Below are 25155 nucleotides of genomic sequence, written 5' to 3' on the forward strand. Positions count from 1 at the left end.
TATGTGAAAAATAAATTTGAATTTATTATTTTATTTTAGTACAGTATAATACAAAATTGTGGCAACAAAAAGTAAACACTACGATGAACTGACATAAATATGCTATCGCCTGGATGATCAGTTATTAAAATGGTACAATCCTTCTAGTATAAAGAAAAAAAACATTTACACTGTACACAAAAGGAATTTCCTCCAAGAGCTATAGAGTGGAGAAAGGGGGTAGCCAAATACTTGATTTAAAGGATGGTTTGAAGAACATGATCTGGCCTTAGGAGGCCCAGGCCTCTGCTCGGCTTCCTTGTGACTATAGATAGACATTCTGTTTCTAATGCAATACTTCTTTCCTGAAGGATCTAGCTGTTTTTTTATTACAGAGACATGCCTTTTTCTCTGTGGTCCCACTTCCAAAGCTGTTCGCATGGATAGATTAGGTGGTTAGGCTTTTGTTCTACCTATTTGCCCTGGATGGTAGTGTTCTGGGAGGGGTTGGCATTTATCTGTCTTTCCATCTCACAGAATACATTCTGATATCAGACCTTAATCCCGGAAAACTTCCAAAGAGGGAAGTACCTATGAAAATATATCCTCTCCCCTCTTCTACTGGTTCTCCCCCCACTGGTATGGTGTGATGGCTCAAGGAGAAATCCGTGTGAAGAAGCGCCATCTTGGTGTGTCTTCCGAAGTGGAGGAAGGTGAGGTCTGCCATGATGCCAGGGAACTGGGTGTTCTTGGTTATGGGCGCATGTTGTCTTGAATCCAGTTTAGGTAATTAGTAACCTTGGTGTATACACCTGGGACATCTTTCTGCCCACAGCCAAGACCCCAACTGATGATGCCAACCAAAGTCATGTGGTTGTCCTTCATACACACCAAGGGCCCTCCTGAGTCACCCTGCAAAAGGAGAATAGGTTAGTTGTTTGCAAAAACTGCTTTAGGTGGGAGTTAGGGTTAATATTTGTGGTGTTACGATTGTACTCTTCATAGTACTTAGTTCACAGAGGAAAACTTTTATCTCCATGATCTTGATCCTCTAAGAGGATTAGACTGTATCTATATTGTAAAGTAAATTTCTGAGATAATTGCTCAGACATTTCAGGCCTCAGCCCTGGTTTTAACTCCACCCAGTTGTGTGGCCTTGGGCTAACTGTGAGTCTGAAGTACCTCTCTTATCAGTATAAGAGAGATAATACTACCTACTTGATGAGATTGTTCTGGGAATTGATTGGAAGAAAGCTTGAAAAGCTCTTGAGAACAATGTATGAGATTCAATAAAACTCTTGGTAACTGTTTGCTGCTGTTGTCTTGCTGAATCAAAATGATTTTTGGTTTTGAACTTGAAGCTTGCAAATAATCATGGTTTCACTTTGCAGACAACCTTTATGTGAGTGTTGAGCGAGGTGGTACAATGAAGAGTTCTGAAGAAACTCTTCAAAAAGAGACCAAAGGCTGTCAAGGAACAAGGGGTTCACAAAGAGTCCACCAAGTCTCCCAGGCAAGAGCCTGGCCTTCCTTCTCTTGGCACCCCTCGCACCCCTCTTCTCAGTGGTCAGCCTGACACACTGCAGGCATGAACATGTCTCATCAATAACAGATCCTTGGCTCTATTTGGGTCCTAATACACAGGCTGGTCTGTGTCCCATGGGCCAGTGTCTTGTTATCATAAAACAGAAGTACTGACCCCAATAAGGATGCCAACACAGAGAGCCTGACATGGTTTCCTTTCCCAGGTTATTGGACTGAGTGAGTTTTTAAACCTCGTTTCTCACAAATCATCTCTATCCTACTTCCCAGTGAGTTGCCGTTCTTCCTTCCCCCGCTACAAAGCAGACTACGATCCTCCAGCACCTACGTACGTCAAGCATTTCTTAATTTGTTTTGCTTTATCCATCACTCCAATGGCCAATTAATTGCTTGGGGTTTACAGGAAATCCTGTACTAGGTGGAGTTTCCTGTGCAGACGCCGGGGAAATTTCCTATAGCTCAGATTTCTTATGTTTGGGTAACTTTGATCTTTCTCCGGTTGCTTCACTCTCAGAGGCCCTCATGCAGAATCCCCAGCGCCTCACTGAGATGAAATCACTCCCTGCTGGCTGGAGGATGTTCCATGGTTAAGAACCTGATGGCCAAGGGACACTTTTACCCTGGGGTGGGCTCGGAGTATGGAGAGGCGCTCATGTTTACCTGGCAGGCATCGTGCAGGTTTGCTTGGTTCCCTCCACTGCGCGTGTCTCCAGCACACAGCATGTTGCTCGTGACGGTTTTGTTAGATAAATACTGAGACGTGCAGCGGTCGGAGGGATACAGCCTGACATGCCCTTCCTTTAGCCGCTCAGAGTAGAAAGGAGAAGCTGAAAAGAGAGGAGGGAAAGCATCTTATGATTTTAGGGAAAGTTGTCAATCTTTTGGAAGGAGAAAGCCAACTCTTCTAATAATTGCTAAGATGCATCAAGATTTTACACATATTAGGTTGAGTCCTGGGACACGGCCAATATGTTACTGTTTTGCCCTATAAAAACAACGATTTTATAGAGTTTTATCCAGGGTTTCCCAATAGCAGCACTATGGCCATATAGACCTGAAGATCATTTTTGTGAGGGGCTGTCCTGTGCATGGAGATGTTTGGCAGCATCCCTGGCTCCTCCCCACTAAATGCCAGGATACACCTCCATCCTGAATTGTAATTATCAAAAATGCCATCGGACATTGCCAAATGCCTCCTGGGGGACAACATCACCCCAGGTGAGAACCACTGGTTTAACCTAATTTCTCATTTGATCATCGTAACCAAGGAGGTAGCTAGTTCTGTCCCCATCTCACCAACGAGGAAACTGAGGCTTGGAGCGCTGTAACATATGGATCCAAGCAAGAGTCACACTGCTAGCGAGGAGCAGAGTGAGGATTTGAGCTCAGGTCTATGGGCTGTAGTCCAAGATCCATACCCTTAATTACTGTGTGCACTCTTGTGAGAACCTTCTTGAAATCTGAAGCTCTTCAAAGCACTGGTACTATTTGGACCTATTCAGTGACCCTGTGAGGTAGGGAAGGCCCACGATGGGTGCTCAGGACTTCACCTCAGGGGACTTGCCCACACTGACACAGCATCAGTGCCTGCCCGGGGCGCGAACCACTCTCGTGACCACTTTCTCCTCTGTCTGGTCAATGACTGCAGCCCCTGCTGTCCTGCAGACAGGCAGGATGGGCCGTGACTTCCTTCCACTTACACGCCTCGTGCTTGCCGTAGCCAGAAAGCTCACACTCCGTCCAGTCGGGCAGCTTCAGGTCGGCTTCCGGGAGACAGACGGTGCGGACAGAGCCAGTCTCCTGGGCGCACTGGAGCGAATCCGATTTCAGCTGCAGCAGTGCTGGGAGGGAGAGAAAACCCTGTGTGCAGAGCTGCTTCTGATTTTGGGGAAGGAAGGTGTCTGATTTTGGGGGAGGAAGGTGAGGGAGAGGGCGAGGGTTTGGAAGGAGGGGTGCGAGTGCACCTGTGTGCACGTGTGTGTGTGTGTGTGTGTGTGTGTGTGTGTGTGTGTGTGTGGCGGTCTGGAGTTCTGAACTGGAGCAGGGAGAATAATGACATCTTACCAATGTCATTGTTGTAAGTGTCTTCATCGAATTCCTTATGAGCGATGTATTTTTTGACTTCAAATTTCTGCTCTTCCACTCCAGGTTCCAGCCGGTATGTTCTGCCCAAGACCACCTTAAGGTGGTGGGGAGGAAACCTAACGGAGAAACAGCCTTAGGACATTCTTCCTGTTGGGAGGTCTCCCCTAAGGAGAGCAGGAAAAGCTGCTGGGCCTCTGAGTCCCTACCTCTCCTGGAAGCAGTGGGCAGCGGACAGGACCCAGCAGGAGCTGATCAGGATTCCCCCGCACAGGAACCTCTCTCCGGGCGACCTCCTGTTCTGGACAAAGATGGCAGCCTGCCACGGGTGGGAGGTGATGTCCGAGAAGAGTCCTCCTTTAATGCGAAACTGAGGCTGCTTGTACTGTCTCAGGCCACAGGTGGCTGGGTGAGAAGAGGACAGAGAAGGGGGATGAGGTCTGTGGTCCTGAGGTGAAGTCCTGAGCACCCATCTTGATTTCTTCCCTTGGGACCCCTGAGTTTCTACTGGCTCTACAGGTCGGCACAGAGGAGTATAAGTCCCCCTGGTGATAAAAACCACAGCTTTCATTTGTTGAGTACATGGTACATGCCAACACTGTACATACACCATCTGTGACCCTCACAACACTGAACTCCAGAGGCTGAAAAATTTTAGCCCAAGGTCACAATGGCATCTGGATTAGAACCCAGATCTGTTAAAACCCATAACTGGGGATCTTTCTGCTATGCTTCGTTGCCTCTAGTTTTCTTTCTGCAGCCACTTCCTGGTTTAAGAAATAACGAAGCATTGCAACTTCCTCCTAGGGAATGTTTGCCCCATATCTTTCCCATCTACTCAGCCTTACCCAACCTTCAAGGCCCAGGTAAAATCCTACATCTGCACGAAGCCGATTTAAGACCCCCAAGCCCACAAGGTTCCAAGAAAGCTTACTGACACCACTCACTGGGGACTCACTCCACACAACCTTGCTAATGAGTTAACTCATCATTTGTGTCTTACCTGCCCAGTTAGACTCTGTTTCTTGAGGAACATTGTAGCTAATCTGTGTTCACAGGAACTGAGTAATAATAATCTATTCTCAGACAATGGGGGACTCACTCCACACAACCTTGCTTGTGAATTAACTGATCATTGGTGTCTTACCTGCCCAGTTAGACTCTATGTTTCTTGAGGAACATTGTAGCTAATCTGTGTGCACAGGAACTGAGTAATAATAATCTATTCTCAGACAATTTCCTGGGCATGGGAAGCGGATATCTACCCAAGAGTGTTAACCCCCACCCTTGCTTTAGTCATGGAAGCTCCCTCCCCAGCAAGGCCTGACCTTCCTGAAAATCTGACAGCCTCACAGTCTGAACCAGACAGCTGTGAAGACACAGGAAAGGGCAGGGGAAACGGTCAAGAGGGCCAGGGCAGTGGGGCTGGGCAAAGGGAGGTGGCCAAGGGCCGCCCTTACAGCACTGGGGGATGTCACAGTACTCCCACGTCAGCTTGCGGTCCTTCAGCACGTGGCACCAAGGCTTGGCATCCCCGTCTGGATTCCTAGATGATAAAGGGAGTTTAAGGTTTTAGATCACCTTTTCAATCACATCTCAAGCCATGGAAGAGGGGAAGGGGGCTCCGTGAACCAATGGCAAAAACACTGAGCTGGGAAGGAGGATCCTGAGTTCTGGACTCGGCGCTGTCACAGACCCCATCATAGGAAAACCACTTTCACGTCAGCGACATGACATGCTCATCTCCCTGGGTCGTTGGGAGGGACTGGGGGCTGTGCTGTGAAGAAACTCTTTCAGTTCGGTGGAATAACAGTGCCATGTGTGAGCGGACCAGCTGAGGACTAAATGGCGATGGGAAAGGACCTTGAACTTGGGATTTGGGTTGAAAAACCGGTGGACTTTGCTTTTCATAATAGGTGTTATTCTAGCAAATGAAGGTTGGACTAGATAATAGCCATGGTTTCTTCCCACTCACTGGGTCTTTCATGTAACTTTGGGCATCAACTCTTTTCCCATCCCACAGCCCCAATCTTGTCCTTTGCACAGACCTGAGCCCCTCGGACGTTGTGCTACATACCGGCAGTAATTGTGTTTGCCCAGGCCCAGTGCCTGGGCGTTGGTCTTCCACGCTGTGTTAATCTTGCCTATCAGGACCATGGCGTTCCACGGGAGACAGGAAGCACCAGACACGGTGAGGCTGTGCGTACCACGGTATGCTAGTCCTTTTCCAAAGTAGCAGTTCCCATTTTTTTCTGAAACAGAAGAAATCTCAGACTGAAACAAAACCAATTAACTGCTAAAACGGGCAAGTTGGAGTTTGCAACAGGGCCTGCAATGTAGCCGCTGGCCTGGAGAATCGAAGGCAGCCAGCCTGCCAGTGAGAAGGGTGTGATAGCATCCCACCTCCCCTTTTTCTTTTCTTCAAGCCCTTTTCTTTCATCCTCTCCCAAGGATATTTTCATTGATTTTTAGAGAGCGGGGAAGGCAGAGAGAGAGAGAGAGAGAGAGAGAGAGAGAGAGAAACATTGATGTGACAGAGAACATCTGTTACCTCCCACATGTACCCTGACTGGGGATGGGGATCGAACCTGCCACCTAGGTATGTGTCCTGACCAGGAATTGAACCCATGACCTTTCGGGACAATGCTCCTACTAACTGAGCCACACCCTCCAGGGCTTCTTCAAGCCCTTTCACACAGAGATGGCAAACGGCTTTCTGCTGGTGTGCCAACTTTGATCAACTGAAGATGGCTTCCTAGATTGCTGTGTTGAAAGAGCTTCTGAGGGTATATTCAGGTCCAGCAGGAAAGGGTGCTGAGTTTAATTAGTGGTGATTATTTCTGGAGCTGCTTTGAAAGCAATTATGGGTTTCCTTGTTTATATTTGACAGTGAACTAAGGTACTTCAATAGAGGGACATGTCAGCAGGCCCTGGTTTCTCAGATTTTGCCTGCACGTGCTCTGGAGGATTTGCTGGGCTTGGGAAGGAAAGAGAGTGCTGCCTATTTTCACCTACTTATCCCACTTGACCCTCTTTTCTCCCCATTTGAAACTCACAAAATATACCAACATAATAAATAGTATAACTGGAAGGGCTCTCTCAGGTCATCTAGACCAGGGAGTCCCAATTTAGACCAGATCCTGGGAGATGGGGCAAATGCTTTAGCATTACTGTAAAGCAGCGGTTCTCAACCTGTGGGTCGCGACCCCTTTGGGGGTCGAACGACCCTTTCACAGGGGTCGCCTAAGGCCATCCTGCATATCAGATATTTACATTACGATTCATAACAGTAGCAAAATTACAGTTATGAAGTAGCAACGAAAATTATTTTATGGTTGGGGGGGTCACCACAACATGAGAAACTGTACTAAAGGGTCACGGCATTAGGAAGGTTGAGAACCACTGCTGTAAAGAGTCCTCAAATTCACAAGTGTGTCAGCATTCGTTGGAGACTGAATGCACGTTATTTTGTATCGTATATTTAGAACTTCAAAACGTGTTTTTCATGCTATTGTGATAAGTAACAATTATTTGTGAAAGCACCGCTGAATTCATATTACCTTTTGTAACTTAGTATTTTTTAAATTTGGGAAATTTTGTGGAAGTATATATATATATATATATATGGAGAGAGAGAGAGATTGAGAAATAGGCCCAGCAATCAAAAAAGGGAGAATCCCCATTCATTCTCAAAAGGACTGGCAACCACTGATGCAGCCCCACCTTCTCTGTAGATGAGGAAACTGAGGGTCAGAGGTGTTAAGAAATTAGCTCAAGGTCAACAAGAGCTAGAGGCCAAGCTTGGGTGAGGATCCAAGTCTCATGACTTTCTTCCCTCTGCAGCCCAAACGGTGAACTCGCAGCCTGCTCCTTCGTCTCCGGTTGCAGAAGGACCGTCAACCTGTCCTCCTAGACTCTCTTCCCCAGGACCCCACAGGGAAGGTGGGATGGCCGCACTTACCCTGGGAGCAGACGGGTGTGCTGCAGAACTCCGGGACGTACTTCCCTGCCTTGAAGACATAGCACCAAGGTTTTGAGTCTTTGTCTGGGTTTCTGAAAAATCAGCCAGAGAAAGCCAGGGGGCATTAAAAGCAGAACTTCCCTCTCAGCCCAAGGACTTTGCATCCTCTTCTGGGGAAAGAGTTAATGGGCTTTTGGTTGTGCACAGGATAGCTGTATCATGTCAGGTGGGACTATGACTTAGTTATTGTCTTCATTTGGAGATTAAGTGTGGTTTAAGGAGATGTGTGCGTGTGCCAAGTTGATAAGGGGTGGACTGTGACAGTGAGTTTTTTGTGTTAATGTGGCTGGTGTTGATGGGAAGGGATTTTGTAGCTGTGTTTAATATCTACAATCAGTTGGCTTTAAGAAGATTATTTTTGATAACGTGGATGGGCTTCATCTAATGACTTGAGGGCCTTTAGAGCAAAAGTTGGAAAAAAATTCTGTCTCAATATATATATATATCCCCAATGGAGCAGCTTCTCACCAGAGAAAAACTACTCCGTAGGGAAGACAGCCCTCTCACCTGCAGTAATTGTGATTCCCGAGACCCAGCTTGCTGGCATCTGGCCTCCGTCCGTTGTAGGTCTTCCGGGCCAGAAGGCTGCTGTTCCAGTTGATACACTCGGCCCCGCTCTCCGCGGTGCTCCACGTGCCCCTGTAGGTGACACCTAGGTCCTTGTAGCAGGTAGCACTGGCATCTGAGGGAAAGCAGGAAACACAACATCTCACACACGAACCCCCTTTCATTGAGTTTCTCAAAGGGGTCTCACATCGGCGGCTGCCATCACCCCAAACCAGTGAGGCAGGCTGGCTGCGGACACTCCTGGAGCACAGGGGCGGAGTGGGTGTCTAGGCTCACCCAGCTGACTGGTGGCAGAGCCAGACTCCAAAGTGGGCCCGGCACTGTGGTTTTCTAACCGACCCTTGGATGACCCTTCCTGTCCCCTCTCCCCGCCTTGCCTCTGTCACCAGGGTAGAGTTCCTTTCCGGGTAGATTTGGCAATTGGGATTTCAGTCCCTCTCTCACACCCACCCACCCACTACTCACCTATTTCACAGAGTTTCCCACTAAATCCTTCAGGGCACTGACAGACAAAATCTGAGAAATAGAGAGCCTGCCGACACGTCCCCCCATTGAAGCATCTCGGTTCCGTGCAACCTGTCAGGCAGAAACAAGAAACCCCGAATTACTTGCAAAGTACCTCCGAGAACAACATGACTTAAAATATTAAGGGTGCTGTCTACATGTCAGGCACTATTCTAAGCAATTTACAACATTAACTCGTTTCATTCTCACAGCAAAACACGAGGTACGTACTATCGTGCCCCCCGTGTTACAGAAAAAGAATCTGAAGCTTGGCAAGTGAAGGCATTCGCCCGAGGTCACAGAGCTTTGCTCCCTTTTGCTCAGTGCCTTCACATTTGCCGAAGGCGGATCATGCCCAGAATCTCTGTTTAGAGATTTGAACATTTCGGGGCCCAATCAAGACAGGGTTTGGGCCATGAGCCTGGATGCTGACGCTCGAAGCCTGGGCTTGAAGTCCCTACGTACTTCTGACGGGCACAGAGTGGCACTGCGACCGGCCGCTGTTGCACCAGCAGTATTCTACGCGGTTGCTTCTGAGCATGGGGCGCAGCCACGACTCATGCTGCCGATATGTCATCTGGGTTTTTTCATCTCTGCAGGTCACTGTAACGAAAGACAGGCTGGCCTCTTAGGGCACAACTCACCAAAACTGAGGGTCCACCTCCAGTCTTACTGAGAACATTCCTACCTCTCTCTCTAGATAATCCATCCTTTATTCCTTTCTTGCTCTCCACTGGAAGACAACAAGTACCTAATATTTTTTCTCCAAAGACTCCTTTTATTGTTTTTTTTTTCTCTGATGAACCCTCATCTATTAAAATACATGTATTAGGTAATACTCTATTTTTTTCATTTTAATTCATCAAAACTATACACATGTATATAATTGCCTACCAGAGTTTTTGATTCACAGGAGTATTACCACACTGAAATGATGCATTTCTGGCCCCAAACAAAGAAAATTGGTGTTTTGATCTGTGTAGAAAACGTGCTACTTCCATTAGTATTTTTGAAGGACTCAGGGCCATTGAGTCGCAGGCTCCCCCCTGACTGACAGCCTGGCTCCTTGAGGACACACCCTGTCTTCTCAGATCCTGGCTCGCTTGCCTCAGCTACCTGGGTGCATGTGAGTGAGTGATGGGGGGAACCACACAGGCATCTTTGCAGAATTGCCCTGTACCATTTCACCTTCACACATAGTCAAGTAATAAGGTGGGGGATAGAAGATAGATCCCCTGACAGAGCCTGAATCCCCCTGAGCCCTAACCTTGTGTCCTACCTTCATCAACCCCTTTCCACCTCAGCTTCATCTCACCTCTGTATGACCTGGCTCCTCTTCTGAATCGCCTGTGGATTTCCTACGAAGAAACCAGGGGTGGAGAAAGGATCAGTACATGCTGGGTGTCTTAAGAATAAAGGTAAACCAATCCAGAAGACCACCCATCCACCTGCCAATCAGATGCCACCTGCCCAGAGATCCCCCCTCGGGTTACCTGGCCCCAAGGAGAAAGTCCATTTCCTGCCTTCTTGTCTAATTCTTCCTCCCCTTCTAGACTAGCGCTGTCCAAAAGAACTTTCTGAATGATGGAAATGTTTAATACCTGTGCTGTCCAATATAGAGCCACAAATCCATGTGGCAACTGAGCGCTTGAAATATGGCTAGCGTGACTGAACTGAACCTTATATTTTATTTAAGTTTAGATTTAAATAGTCACAAGAAGTTAGTGGCTACCATATTGAGCAGTGGAGCTGTAGTCCCCATCTCTTTATGTAGCCATCTCTGACTCTCTTGTACAGGCCTGCTGCTCAGGTATTGCTCAGTTGGCCTTCTATGACGTCCTTTGCTGCTGGACATTTTCAGAGAGCATGCGTATTGTACATTTCCACCCCAATGAAACAGTAAGCAGCAGGAGGGCAGCCTGCCTGCTTCTATGGCTTGCAGCACCTGCATTGTTTTGAAAGTATTTTATGGATTAATTCTAACACATTTAAAAAAAAAAAGCTCCAAAGAAGGTGTTCGGAGGTAGTGGAGTAGAATTAAAAACTGTTCCCTCAAGTCACAATAAGTGCCTAGGGTCTGCTGCCGTGTATTGGCAGCTCCTCTGGCCCTCTGGCCCTTTGCCTCTCCACTGAGGAGCCCCTGGAGGGACCACAGCCCTAAGGAAAGAGGCACACAGACGTGAACTGCACACCCACCTGCCTGGGCAGAGTGAAGACTGCTCCACAAAGCAGCAGTACACACAGCAGCTCTCTCTTCATTGTAGTCATCATTTCTTCAGTGTCCCTTAGATTCTGGAAGAATGGGGGTAAAGCTTAATCATGTGATGTGAGAGGTCAAGGAGTCCAACAAAGGTCAAGAACCTGCAACTTCACCATGGCCGGGCGCCCCAGGATCAGTTTCCTCCGCAGGAAACGCCCTGACAAGTGTCTGGAAGGTGTGTGTGTGTGTGTGTGTGTGTGTTTTACATATAGTGGTAAAATACACAAGACACCAAACCTACCGTCTTAACCATTTTTTAGTGCAGTTTGATGGCAGTAAGCACATTCACACTGTTGTGCAGTCATCACAGCCGTCTGTTTGCAGACCTTCATCTTTCCAAACAAACTCTGAACCCATTTAAACAATAACTCCCCATTCCCCTAGCAACCACCATTCTATGACTTTGACTGCACTGGGTACCTATATAAGTAGAATCATACAATATTTGTCCTTTGGTGCTTGGCTTATTTCACTTGGCATAATGTTCTCAAGGTTCATCCATGTCAAAGCATGTGTCAGAAATTCCTTCCTTTTTAGGCTGAATAATATTTGTCTACATAGACCGCAGTTTGCTTATCCATTCATCCATGGATGGACACGGATTGCTGGAAGAGGATTTTGTCCAGAGATTTCTGTGGGCTGAAGGGTGAGACCATCTCTGGCACTTCTTGGCAGCCCAGGACCGCGGTGAGCTGGCGTGGTTTCCCTTGAAGTGAATTCCTGCCCTGGGGTTGACTAGACAGAGCCACAGTAACGTCCTCTCCCTGACTTTTTGAGGAAACCATAGGGGTTTATTGCTGGCACATCACAGAGCCCGCCTACCTCAGACTGCCTCAGCTCTTCCACTCATGACTTCCATGCCTCTTTGTCCAACAAAGAGAAGGCTCCTCTGGGCCAGGCCTCCCCCTCCCCACCGCTCCATTGGGATGTTGGTCTCTTTCTTTACAGACAGGCCTGACAGATTTGTAGAAAGGAGCAGAGGCATCTGGTTTTAGTCATGAAGCTCAGATCTTCCTGGACCCCAAATTCCCGGCTTTCATGTGCCTCTCCATGCTCTTGCTCTCAGCAGCTTAAAGTAGGTTACTTGGTCGGGATGTTATTTTGTGGTCTGGCAGGCCCACCGGCTCCTTCATCCTTAAGGATTAAATTAGGGAATTTCTTTCCTTGACTCATTTCCCTCCAGTCACAACAACTTTTGGTCCCACCCCTCCCCACTATCCCAAGGATCTTCAGTGCCCTGTGCCTTTAGAGCAGTGGTTCTCAACCTTCCTAATGCCGCGCCCCTTTAATACAGTTCCTCATGTTGTGGTGACCCCCAACCATAAAATTGTTTTTGTTGCTACTGTTATGAATCGTAATGTAAATATCTGATATGCAGGATGTATTTTCATTGTTACAAATTGAACATAATTAAAGCATAGTGATTAATCACAAAAACAATATGTAATTATATATGTGTTTTCCGATGGTCTTAGGCGACCCCTGTGAAAGGGTGGTTCGACCCCCAAAGGGGTCGCGACCCACAGGTTGAGAACCGCTGCCTTAGAGGCTCACAGGACTTTCCTCCTGGCCTGGCTCTGGCTCTGGCTCTGGCTCCTTCTTTGTTTATTTGCATAGAACTTCCCCTTTTGGAAGTGTCATTCCCTTCACATGGCCCCAGGCTCCTTTCACAAAATAAAGGGTGAGAGGGGTGATGGGAGACTCTTTATGCCCCAATGATTCTTCCTAGGATGCTGGTGACAGGCAGGAGAGTGAAACCAGAGCTGGGGGAACTGGGGAGAGGGCAGGAGGGCCAGGTCAACAGTGAACTCGGCAGGAAACCCAGGCCATGGGCTCAGAGGGAGTCTTCCCAACCAGCACACCCCTCCCCCACCTCCCCTTGCCCATTGTGAAAGGAACAGAAAGAAGCTCAGGATCTGGGCCTTTGTTCCAATTTGGCATGCCCAAGGCCCCCCTCTCAGGTGGGGGGGGGGGGGGGGGGGGGCCCTTTGGGGGCCCCTTTCTTAGAGGAGGAAGCGCACTACTATTCACTGGTTTCAGGAGAAAGAAGTAGGCCATCTAACATAGGAGCCCACAGAAAGCCTTCTGAACACAGGGAACTGCTCCAGACTTTCTTTCTCAGCTGTCCTTAATTTTCCCCCTTCTCACAATTTCCCCAACTTCCTCTTAAATTTCCTTTCTTAATGGTATCTCATCCCCTTTCTTAGAGGAGGAAGCGCACTACTATTCACTGGTTTCAGGAGAAAGAAGTAGGCCATCTAACATAGGAGCCCACAGAAAGCCTTCTGAACACAGGGAACTGCTCCAGACTTTCTTTCTCAGCTGTCCTTAATTTTCCCCCTTCTCACAATTTCCCCAACTTCCTCTTAAATTTCCTTTCTTAATGGTATCTCATTACTTATGACCTTTAAAAACAGATCTTCTTAAATGTATTCCCCCCTTTCTTCCCGACCTTAATTATTTTCACATATTTGTAGATGGTCCCATCCTTTATTGTCTTAGCCAAGCCTTGAGGATAAGGAGACCTCTAAACTCTCGGAACATGAAGAAATTCTGAATGAAATAATGAATGAATGAATGAATGAGCCACCAGCTGAACAAGGAACTTAACTTGCATGCCAAACCAACCAGTCTTTTCAGTATTCTCATTCACCCAAATCCAGGGGATTGGTGTAGTCTTTTCTCTGGATGCCTGCCGAGTTACTGTTTTATTTCAAGAACTCACCATCCTCCTAAATGGAACACAAGTCCAGATGTTGGAAATGGCAAAGTGGGAAGTGAAGTATTAACATTTTTGCATTCCCTGGACAAATGGGGGAAGGGAGACTAACCCGGGAAGGAGTAGCCTGGCTTAGGGCTGGGTGCAAAGACTCCGACAGCTGCACCATGTCAAACCCTTTCGTAACTATAGAATCAGCATAAGGGGGAGAGGAGCATATTTTTGTCTTCTGCTCCTGGGAGAGTTAGAGACTGTCTGTCTTCTATCAGTCCTTGTCCTCCTCTGCCTCTTTTGGCCTTGCTGAGCCTTGAGCTGATCCAGTGCAAATGAGTCTCACACACACACACAAAACGGGATAGCTCCATCCTCACTGTGCAGAGGCAATGAGAGCAGCTGGACAGGCTGAAGGGGTAAGAGAATGACAAAGAAATGAGTCACCCGCCAGCAGACAAGCAGCACGGTCTAAAGACAAAGGAGAATGAGAAAGGGGAGGGAAACGTGTCTTGCTTTGCCTTTGTAAAAGAAGTGGGTGTAGAGGTCTGGGCCGTGCCTGGACAAAGAAGAAAGTGAGTACCATAGACGTGGACTCAGACCCAGGACCCCTGGGACCCATGCCAGCACACCTCGGTGGACCCCAGGTTCCCACCAGAGGGAGAAGTACCAGATGCTCATGGCGAGGCCAGGGTGGGAAGTGAGATTTGAGGAGTAAGTGTAAGAAGTCCTTCTGAGGCTCACTTTATAACTGAAAAAAGATTTTTAAAAATGTGTTCTCTTCCTTTTGCTATATTTGATGGTTTCCTAGAATCAAAGAACTAAAAAGGCAAGGAAGCAAGGGGAAGGAAGGGAGGGAGGGAAGGAGGGAGGAAGGGAGGGAGGGAGGATGGAAGAAAGGGAAAGAAAGAAAGAAAGAAAGAAAGAAAGAAAGAAAGAAAGAAAGAAAGAAAGAAGAAAGAAAAAAGAAAAACCATGAGAGTTCTCACTTTTGTTAGACTGGACTCTCTGAATCACTGAAAGGATCATTGTATGAGCCCGGCAGGCGTGGCTCAGTGGTTGAGTGTCGACCTGTGAACCAGGAGGTCACGGTTGATTCCTGGTTAGGGCACATGCCCAGGTGGCAGGCTCGATCCCCAGTGTGGGGCGTGCAGGAAGCAGCCAATCAATGATTCTCTCCCACCATCGATGTTTCTATCTCTCTCTCCCTCTCCCTCTCTAAAATCAATAAAAATCTATTTAAAAAAAGAATCACTGTATGAGAGGAGTGATGGGATGGCCATAAAGCCTGCCATTCCCAAGGCCCCAAGGCTCCAACCTTGGCAGGCTCAACCTGGCACACAAAGTTGATTTTTTTGCCGATTTGTAGAAGGCACCCTCTCTGGTGGATGAAGCTCAGCAGACTCGGGCTTGGCAAGTTGACAAGGACTCCGTGCAAATAGAAAGAACAGGGCACATGACTCAGCAAATAAAGCATGGCCCAGATTTCAAGGATGCAAGGACAGGCACCCTTGTGCAGGACACAGCTCACATGCTGCATGTGCAGCCACAATTCATCTGCTTCCACAGCACCTCTGACCTTGCCGCCCGGAAGCCCTACTGGGTCCTGCCTGCCGGTCACTGGTCCCTCTGAACAAGTGTGAATGATGCCTGTTCTAGGGAACGGCGGGAACAGTGGTCTGGTTACTGTCCTCAAGCCCAGGATGTGTGCCATTCTGTCTGAGGAATCAATGATCACACCAACCAGAAACTCTGTTCATTTCCGCAGGGGAAACATGGGGGAATGCTGATGGATGGGTGGTGCTCATCCATCAGCATTCCCCCATGCTACCCCTGCGGAAATGAACACTGAGCTCATAATTGTTTGAGTCTGGACTGGGTGAAGTCATTGAAGTGGCAGCAAGACAGCTAGAGGAAGGACCTGGGGGACAGCAGAGGAAGTGTTGTCCTCGGTGCCTTTATACCCGCTTTGCTTTACTCTTTCCCTCCATCCTCCTCCTACCTTCTTCATCTTCCCCCAGAGAAATCTGCTCTCCATAAAGGAGCTGACATGCTCATTCACGTAAAGTTAAAATGACTGAATAAAAATCAACGTGCTGTTCTTCCAAAGCATCTATATTTTGAGACATAGGATCTATTCCCAGGAATGCAAAACGCAGTGGGCTGGACTCTCAAGGTTTCCTCCAGGGCTAACATTGTATGGTTTCTGTTGTGAGAACAAATGACAGAATGAATGTACACATGCTGTGCAAACTGTAAAACACTTATAAATGGGTGTAAGTACTTTTATTTAAACACTCAACCACCTGCTATAAAGTGATTTGCAGTAAAGGAACTGTACAAATGCAGTCACTCACTCGGTCAAGTTCTCTAATTCTAGGTACAAACAATGCCATTGTCCCACTTGTTATAGAACTGAAGGATTTAGTTTCCATTTTTGCCCACGAGGAAAAGGCAGACACACAAGCTAGGTAGAGAGAGATGGAAATTGCAAGGGAAAGACAAAAGCAAATAGATACTCTGATCGAATTTAATGCCGTGTGCAAGGTTTGCAATCTGAATCTTTGGTAAAGGAAATTTTGGAGTTATTATTGTGTTTCTCTCTGGAAGTCTGAGTAAGAGAAAGTCAGCCTGTAAGAGTCCCAAATACCCTAGAATGACTCATGGCTATAAAACCAAAAACACCCTCCCTCCACCCCCCTCTCCCTCTAACCACCATGGCCCAGAATGGATGCCAACAAATTAGAAAAGAAATGGTCAGACTTCTTGGAACAGCAAAGGCATGCCACCAGAGTAAGGACAAGAGGTGAGGTGAGATGGGAGGAGGAACCAGGACTCGGAGAAGGGGGTGAGCTCCCACAAAAGCTCACTATTGTCTGAGCCAGAGTCAGAGGCTGGGACAGGAGCCACTAGCCTGGTAGCTCTGGTCCCATTTATACAGGTCCTGCATTTTATAGAGACCATGCTCTCAGAATAGAAATCAGTTTCAAAAACTGCCATCATGGAAGCAATTCTTAACCTTTAAAAAAGGTCATTTTCTGCCCTAACCGGTTTGGCTCAGTGGATAGAGCATTGGCCTGCAGACTGAAGGGTCCCAGGTTCAATTCTGGTCAAGGGCATGTACGTTGGTTGTGGGCACATCCCCAATAGGGGGTGTGCAGGAGGCAGCTGATCGATGTTTCTCTCTCATCGATGTTTCTAACTCTCTATCCCTCTCCCTTCCTCTCTGTAAAAAAATCAATAAAAAAATATAAGAAAAGGTAATTTTCTATGTGCCAAAACTTATTTTCTCTCTTTTTAAACAGACCTCTTTGTAACTGGGAGATAAGAGAGGAAGAGTCTGTCTATTATTTAATTCCATCATTCCAACGAGTCAATAGAACAGAATCCTGCCGCATCGCCATTCAATCACCAGGGTAGAATTCTCTCCAAAGCATCTTGAAAATAGAGGCATAAGGAACTGAGTCTAAGTCAGGTGCTATTAACTTGGCTACTCACAAAAAGCTATACTGAGCATTGTCATCTCCTCAACATCCCACCCTCTGCCAGGTAATTCTAGTGATTTGGGGGAACCAAGGGAGTGTCGTTCGTGGGTCTAGGAAAATAGAAGTCCATCTGCCTTCTCCTACCATAAACACACACACACACACACACACACACACACACACACACACACACACGTGCACGTGCACGTGCACACACAAACAAAAACAAAAACAAAACCCTTTCCTAATGAACTTGGATCCTTGCAGAAACAACAACAAAGTTCAGCTGGCAAAAGCAAATTCAATTAGTCAGTGCAATAAAATGTTAACCCCAAAGTCTGGATCTAAACAAAGCGCGCAATCTAATGTTAATCTAAAAGAGCCTCCTGTTAAGCAATGAGGGCAGTTCCTCCTGTTCCTTCCACTCCCTAAAGCAAACATCACTGCATGGTAATTAAATGCGTAATAATTTGATATTTCTTCAGATAACCTCCAGATTTCAACACACATGAACCAAGCAAAGTGATCAGAAGCTTTCATTGTATCATTACCGAAATTCGTCCGCATTTTACTGGCCTCACATGAAGTGATGTTGGAGTATATTTTTGAGAAATGTCTGGATTAATGCCACTTGCTCATCATGTATTTGAGTACCTACTACTTGCCAGATAGTTTAGAAAACCCTTTTACATCCATTGAATTATTTTTTTATATATGTTATTGATTTTTTACAGAGAGGAAGGGAGAGGGATAGAGAGTTAGAAACATTGATGAGAGAGAAACATCGATCAGTTGCCTCCTGCACACCCCCTACTGGGGATGTGCCCGCAACCTAGGTACATGCCCTTGACTGGAATCGAACCTGGGACTCTTGAGTCCACAGGCCGACGCTCTATCCACTGAGCCAAACTGGTCAGGGCCCATTGAATTATTTAAGGCAGGGGTGGGCAACCATTTTTCTGCCAAGGGCCATTTGGATATTCATAACATCATTCGAGGGTCATACAAAATTATTAACTTAAAAATTAGCCTGCTAGCCCAGCCAGCATGGCTCAGTGATTGAGTGTCAACCTGTGAACCAGGAGGTCACGGTTTGATTCCCGGTCAGGGCACATGTCCAGGTTGCAGGCTCTATCCCCAGTGTGGGGCATGCAGGAGGTAGCCAATCAATGATTCTCTCTTATTATTGGTGTTTCTATCGCTCTCTTCCTCTCCCTGCTGCTCTGAAATGAATAAAAATGTATTTTTAAAAATTAGCTTGCTATATTTGGTCAACCATTTAATTAATTCACCCCTAATGCCTTAGCAGGGCCAGACCAAATGATTTCACAGGCCTTATAAGACCTGTGGGCTAGACGTTCCCTACCCCTGATTTAAGGCAAGATTATTTTGTTTCTATGGATGAGAGAACTGAGCTTCAAAAAGGAATAAGGGTCCTAGCTGGTTTGGCTCAGTGGATAGAGAATCCAGCCTGCAGACTGAAGAGTCCCAGGTTCAATTCCAGATCAGGGCACATGCCCGGGTTGTGGGCTCGATACCCAGTAGGGGGTGTGCAGGAGGCAGCTGATCAATGATTCTCTCTCATCATTGATGTTTCTCTCTCTCTCTCCATCTCCCTTCATCTCTGAAATCAATAAAAAAATATATTTTTAAAAAACAAACAAAACATAAGGAATAAGGGGCTTGGCCCTTAGGTGACACACCTTGTTAGAGGTGGTGTCGAGACTCAAACGCAGGATACCCAGATCTAATATCCAAAACCCAACACTCTCTCCACTACTCCCACTGTATCCGGAGGCTGGATTGTCACATTTTTCATGTGGACAAAGTTGCTGTTTGAGAGGAGCAGCATGTCCTCATGTGAGAAGCACAGCCTCTAGGGTAGTGGTTCTCAACCTTCCTAATGCCACGACCCTTTAATACAGTTCCTCATGTTGTGGTGACCCCCAATTTCATTGTTACAAATTGAACATAATTAAAGCATAGTGATTAATCACAAAACAATATGTGATTATATATGTGTTTTCTGATGGTCTTAGGCGACCCCTGTGAAAGGGTCGTTCAACCCCCAAAGGGGTCTCGACCCACAGGTTGAGAACCGCTGCTCTAGAGTCTTAACTTCAAACTCCGCTGACCCCTTACAGGCTGTGTGGAGCTTCCTGGTTTTCCTACGGGGCTAGTCATGCCCACCTTGCCCCATTGTTACGGCAATAGAGAAGCAGCAGGTAAAGCCCCTACTAATGGCTGTTGCACAGTAGGGTTAACTGCTTACTGTCCTTCAGAAGTGGGAGCACCTAAGTTTACAGCTTCTCTCTGGAACAGTAACTAGAAGCTGCCAAGGTAGAAGGGACACCAAGCTCTATGGGGTCCTCATCGTGTTCCTGTGTTAATCCTAAGTACTGTTTCCTAGATCGTTTGCACATCTTGTGATGACTTGCAGCCAGATGCTTTACAATGGAGAGAATCAAGCCCTTCATCTATGTGTACAGATCAGTATCAACAGGAGCCATTATTTCCTGCATGTGGGGTGGTGCTTTTTATCCTGTCTTTAATCTGTGTTTTTATTTGCCTTTCCCAGGCCTATTTACACCACACATGCCTGAGTGATTGTTGAGAGAAGCCGGAATTAGCGGTTAAGACAACTGGAAGGCTAGACTCTGGCTATTGATAAGGCCCATCTGATGCAGAACACACGAATGTTTGACCACCAGAGGCGTTACATGCGAAACATGAGGAAACCGGAGCTTCCCAGAAAAACAAAAAAAATACAGAAAAGCCTTCTTTTTCTCTCTGTAGCCCAGGTGGCAGGCACTGGCTCTTGCCACAACGAGCAAAACTAAACAAGTTTCTCTTTTTTGTGAACATGACAAAATGTGAACAGCCAGCGGAGAAGTTCTCTTTTAGATTATTCATAGTAGGTCACTGGGTTTAGCTTCACCAACCAGTCCCCTGTCCCCTACCTTCAAGAAACTCAGCTGATGTCAAACTGCTCATGCAAAGATGCCTAACAAAGGGGCTTGAGAACCTCCTTGGGTACCATCACCCTGTGTCTATCAGACCCCCATCCCACCCATCTCGATCTCAAATCCAATTTCTTCCTTTCTTGAATTCGTAGGCGATGACTTACTCACTCTCTGATGACTTGCTCACTCTCTGTATTCACCATCAAACGTTTATTGAGCACCAACCATGCACTAGGCCAGCCGTGGGCAAACTACGGCCCGCGGGCCGGATCCAGCCCGTTTGAAATGAATAAAACTAAAAAAAAAAAAAGACCGTACCCTTTTATGTAATGATGTTTACTTTGAATTTATATTAGTTCACACAAACACTCCATCCATGCTTTTGTTCCGGCCCTCCGGTCCAGTTTAAGAACCCATTGTGGCCCTCGAGTCAAAAAGTTTGCCCACCCCTGCACTAGGCACAGGCTCATGGTATAAAGACACATATATTCTGTCCTCAAAAACTCACAGTTTAGGAAGGGGACAGACAAGTAACAACTAGACAATCATAGTAAGAGTGTGATCTGTGCTGTGATATGCAGGGGGGTTGGGAGGATGGAAGGTAGATATGCAGAAGAAGAAGGGCTCCTACTGGACTATGGAGGAGGGGGTCTAGCTCACTTTTGTTGAGGCAGGGGGTCAGGGGTTGGTCAGGGTAAGCTTTCTGGAATGGATACTATATAAGCTGTTGATTGAACACAAGAAGGAGTGAGCCAGGCAATAAAGCAGGGTGTTTCTTGACAGAGTATATCCCCAAACAGCCCTCTCCAAGCCACTGGTGTACAGGTCAGGAGCATCACATAGTCATCCTGCACACCTCAGCTGGGCCTGTTGGCCAAGAGTTACTTTCTGGGTCATGGCCTTTGGCATGAATAGTGCTGTCAGCTGCTAAGGAGACTCAATTGTATTAGTTCTATGCATACAGCTGGTTAGCATTTCCTGGGTAATCATGATCAGTACCAGAACTCGCCTGAGTTAGCCCTTCAAAAAATATTTATGAAATGCCTACTGTGTGCCCAGTACCTGGTTCATGTTGCCTTCTGTCATAAGTCTTAATTTTCAGGTGATGAAGAGGTTTATCTGTTTTCCTACCCTCTTCTACAGAAGTCTATTTCCCAGCAGGAGAGTGTACATAAAATATACAAAATATCACTAAGAAAACACGTTGTCCTTACATGTAGGTAGACAACTAAGCCAAAACCATGTGGCTGGACTAGGGAGGATGATCTCTAAGATTCTTTCTAGCTCTACCTCTGAGTCTAAATCATTCTCACTTTTTTAATCTGATTTGATTTGACACCCATCACATGGTTTTGTGAGCTGGTTGATGAGGATGAGGTTTACAATCTGAAACTATGAACAGAATTTTTCTCCATGCAAAGCAATGTCCCAAAGAAGGAGTACATACGCAGAGTATTCTGCTCACTCATTGTTCATACTAGCCATCTTCCCAGGATGGAGCTGAAAAATCACAGGAATGGACATTTCATTCTGAGGCTGCAGATGCACAATGCCAGACAATCAGCACCCAGATTTTTCCTTGCCACTAGATACTCGGGATCTCAGCGTAGTAGATGGAATTTGAAGTTTGGCGCTAAGCCCACTATCATTGCTTTGAACCATGTTGCCACTGGAGCCGTCTGACCGAAAATAATCTCCAGCCCTGAAACTAGCACTGTTCCTTCCACAGGATGATCCTCACCTAGTGACCCCTCGGGCTGCTATAAATCCCATGACCAGGAACACTCCTGTTGCAGGTCAGTAACAGGCCTCATCTGGACAGTAAGTTTCTCCAGTTCCTCTGGGGTTCCCATCCCTCATTTACAAAAGCCTTAGATGGCCCTGGTCCCTTTACGTCACACCACCAAAGCTAAGGCCGCACTGTCTGTTATGATAGTTTGAAATGTACTGACCATCAGCTCTGCTCATCAGCATGTGAGGCCCCAAGGAAATAAAAGTCCTAGAGTCCTGCGTCAATGCGCACAAACTCATAACTGCATCGTTGCAGTTCCTCAGCTACTCCCTACATCCCATATCCCAGACTGTGAGGAAGCAACTGAGAATAGCACAGACAGTGGGAGAATCTGACCCGAGGTTTCACAACGTCTTCTGAGATGATCTTGGGGAGTCTGGACAGAGACAGAGCCATTTGGGCACCTAGACCCAGAGATTGGAGGCTGGTGTCTCAGACATTTTAGGTAAAATACTAGTAAATGGATGGATGGGATGGAGCTCTTTCTATTTCAATCTTTACCGCATCCCCGCCGGTGCCTGGAGTCTGACTCTGCTCTCACAGGAAGCTCTCACCCAGCCGCTCACTCTGATCGTCATCTATTGATTCTGGACAAGATAGTGTCCAGATCCCAGCCTGGGTCTTCCTGCCTCCAGACTAAAATTGCTCGGAAGTCCTTTTGAGGGAACTCCACTTAGCAGCTGTATTTGCAGAATTTCTTCATGGGCTTGTAAATAGGCACACACATGTAATGTTTTTCTGTCATCAATCGGCTGCAGGAGGCTGCCGTCACTATTCCAGCTTGGTCCTTACCACGCTGCTTTGCACTTGAGATCGTCATTAGTTACCTGGGAGCTCAGCATGTTTTCCTCTCTGCCTCCCTCCTCCCCTCCCTCCTGCCCTGTGAGGTTAAGAAAATAAAGATAATAACAGTGCAAATCTAGAGACTGGATATGCTTCCTGCAGAGTGCTTTAGGAATAAAGGACGTTGCTGTGATTTTTTTCTCTGTAATTGAAAACTCCTTAAAGAGGACCTCACATTTGCACGCTGGGCAAAAAGCCAGAAAACGGAGCTTTCCTGGTCCAGTGGGGATGGCGGCAGAAGGGGGAGCTCAGAGGCCTTTCTCTGAAGCCCCCTCCTCCTCTTTCCCAGCACTTCCCACCTAATCGTGCTCTGGAAATGCCACTCTCCGCGCCTCCCCAGCCTCAGTTCCCCCGTGGGCTCCTTGAGGGAGGCTGCCTAGCCAGACATCCCCGCCCCCACCCCAAGTGGCCCGCTGGCAGCTGACTTTACAGTTCTTGCCTGTTAGTCATGAGGTGCTCCTGTTGTCTATTCAGAGCATTTGTGTTAATTCTTTTCACGTTCCCCTTTACTCTGCAAGCGGAGATTTCTTACCCAAGAAATAACCCCTCCTCTTCTCTCTCTTTCCCTGCCCCAAACACTTCAGCCTACCCCAATTAAATGCAGATTCAATTAGAAATCTCCTTTGGGTGCAGTCGCTAGCTAATCCTCTTTTTGTCTGGAGCACAAAGTCAGTCCCTGACTCAGGCATTCCTTGAATTGGCTTAGTTTGCCAGAAAGACTTTTAGGAGAGAGAAGAGGAGCCGCTGGACAGCGAGGCACAGAATTCAACCTACCTCCACTCCTTGCCTTGCTTGCCTCCTGGAAAGGCTTTCTTGTCGGCCCGGACTCTAGCAGGACCTCAGCGCCAATCTCTGCACAGCTCCAGCCTCCTTTAAATTTCAAGGCAGGGGGTGGGGTCGGTGGCCCCGGGTGGGCGGGCTTCTCTGCAGCAGGAGGATGCCCAGTGGACAGGGCCATGAGGGAGCCAAACAGGGCGGGCCTGTTTTCATAAAGAGGGGGAGGAAGTTCAGGATGGAAGCTGCGTAGCCCATCCTGGCTCCGGGCCAGCCTGATTATTCACAGTCCTGATGTCATCGAATACAACAATTTGGGAGTTGGACAGGACCCTAAGAGTCATCTTTATTTTTTAGAATCCTAGTCTCAATGACGTAAAAGGGATTCTCAGGATCCGCAGGCTCTATGCCTTTATCACAAAAAGAGGTCTTCACAATTCTAAAGAAATACACACTGAGGAGGCCGAGGGGTTCTTCTGGAATCTCCAGCTGTAACTCCGCCCCTCTGGACACAAGAGGTTGGAAGGACTGGCCAGGTGGACCAGCTGCCCTCTGGGCGGAGGAAATGCCAGGGTTGGAGCGTTTGGGGTAGCGGTGGGGGCATTTAAGGGCAGGCACCTGCAGTGGAAAGTGCCCCAGCCTAGAATCTGCTTCATCAGGCACCTGCCCTGCCACTCCCAGTTCTGTGATTATGAGGAAAATCATTTCACTTCTCTGTAAAGTGAATCAGTGATCACTGAGGTCATCTCAGCTGCAGCATTCCCTGAGTGGAATTCAGGTGTGTGTGGGGGGGGTGGGGGGAGGTGCTGAGCTGAAATTCTATCACTGCCATCCATCCATCCCTTAAACTGATGGAAGCGGCTCAGTGTGCTGGAATTGGCTCTTTAATGTAAATGCTCCTGGAAACAGATAACCTGTTTGACTTGTTAACAGATGACTGATAAAAGCAGTGCAGTGTGGGGCAAGGCTTAGGCTTGAATCAGCTCTACCAGTCATGAGGGACGTGAGCTCCGGCGAGTTTTTCAGTTACGCTGAGCTTTCGCATCTGCAGGTCACGTGTGAATTAGACACAATGTGCCTAAGATCACAGTAAGTGGCATGTGTTGTTATTGGTTGATGTCTAGCTGAGACCAGGCATTGTGAGCGAGGAGTAAGAGAGAGGATGCCAGGAGAAGGGACAGGTGGATGGCAGAGGACGTTGTGGGACAAGCAGCTATTCTAGGAGAGGCCAGATTTCATCTATTCTGATTCTAAATGTGCTCATATTTGTTAAGCAATGAGAGCTGATTTTGAGGATGGAAAACATGGCAGTTGTAACCAAAGTCAAACTGTTTTTTCCATGTTTTTATCAAGATGTAGTTCTGGCCCTAACCGGTTTGGCTCAGTGGATAGAGCATCAGCCTGCGGACTGAAGGGTCCCAGGTTCGATTCCGGTCAAGGGCATGTACCTTGGTTGCGGGCACATCCCCAATAAGGGGCATGCAGGAGGCAGCTGATCAGTGTTTCTCTCTCATTGATGTTTCTAACTCTCTATCCCTCTCCCTTCCTCTCTGTAAAAGGTCAATAAAATATATATTTTTTTAAAAAAAAGATGTAGTTCTGTCAATGGCCATTATTAGAAAAAGGGAAATAG

General features: G+C 47.1%; 2 protein-coding genes across 2 annotated transcripts in view; both read right to left on the reverse strand.

Annotated features, from left to right (window-relative positions):
* PLAT (plasminogen activator, tissue) lies at positions 1 to 23669 on the reverse strand. The gene is made up of 14 exons (XM_005856460.2): positions 23523 to 23669; positions 10892 to 10987; positions 10011 to 10053; positions 9161 to 9298; positions 8657 to 8767; positions 8132 to 8306; positions 7565 to 7656; positions 5681 to 5855; positions 5064 to 5149; positions 3813 to 4008; positions 3586 to 3722; positions 3222 to 3362; positions 2182 to 2348; positions 1 to 891 (listed from the first exon to the last, which is right to left on the reverse strand). The coding sequence occupies exons 2-14, from the start codon at positions 10964 to 10966 to the stop codon at positions 733 to 735; spliced, it is 1695 nt and encodes a 564-aa protein (XP_005856522.1). The 5' UTR covers positions 10967 to 10987; positions 23523 to 23669; the 3' UTR covers positions 1 to 732.
* Positions 1 to 25155, reverse strand: part of ANK1 (ankyrin 1, erythrocytic) — a 624245-nt gene that overhangs the window by 426302 nt on the left and 172788 nt on the right. The gene's annotated exons all lie outside the window — the stretch shown is intronic.

The sequence above is a fragment of the Myotis brandtii genome, unplaced genomic scaffold (assembly GCF_000412655.1).
Source record: "Myotis brandtii unplaced genomic scaffold, ASM41265v1 scaffold103, whole genome shotgun sequence".
Taxonomy (NCBI): domain Eukaryota; kingdom Metazoa; phylum Chordata; class Mammalia; order Chiroptera; family Vespertilionidae; genus Myotis; species Myotis brandtii.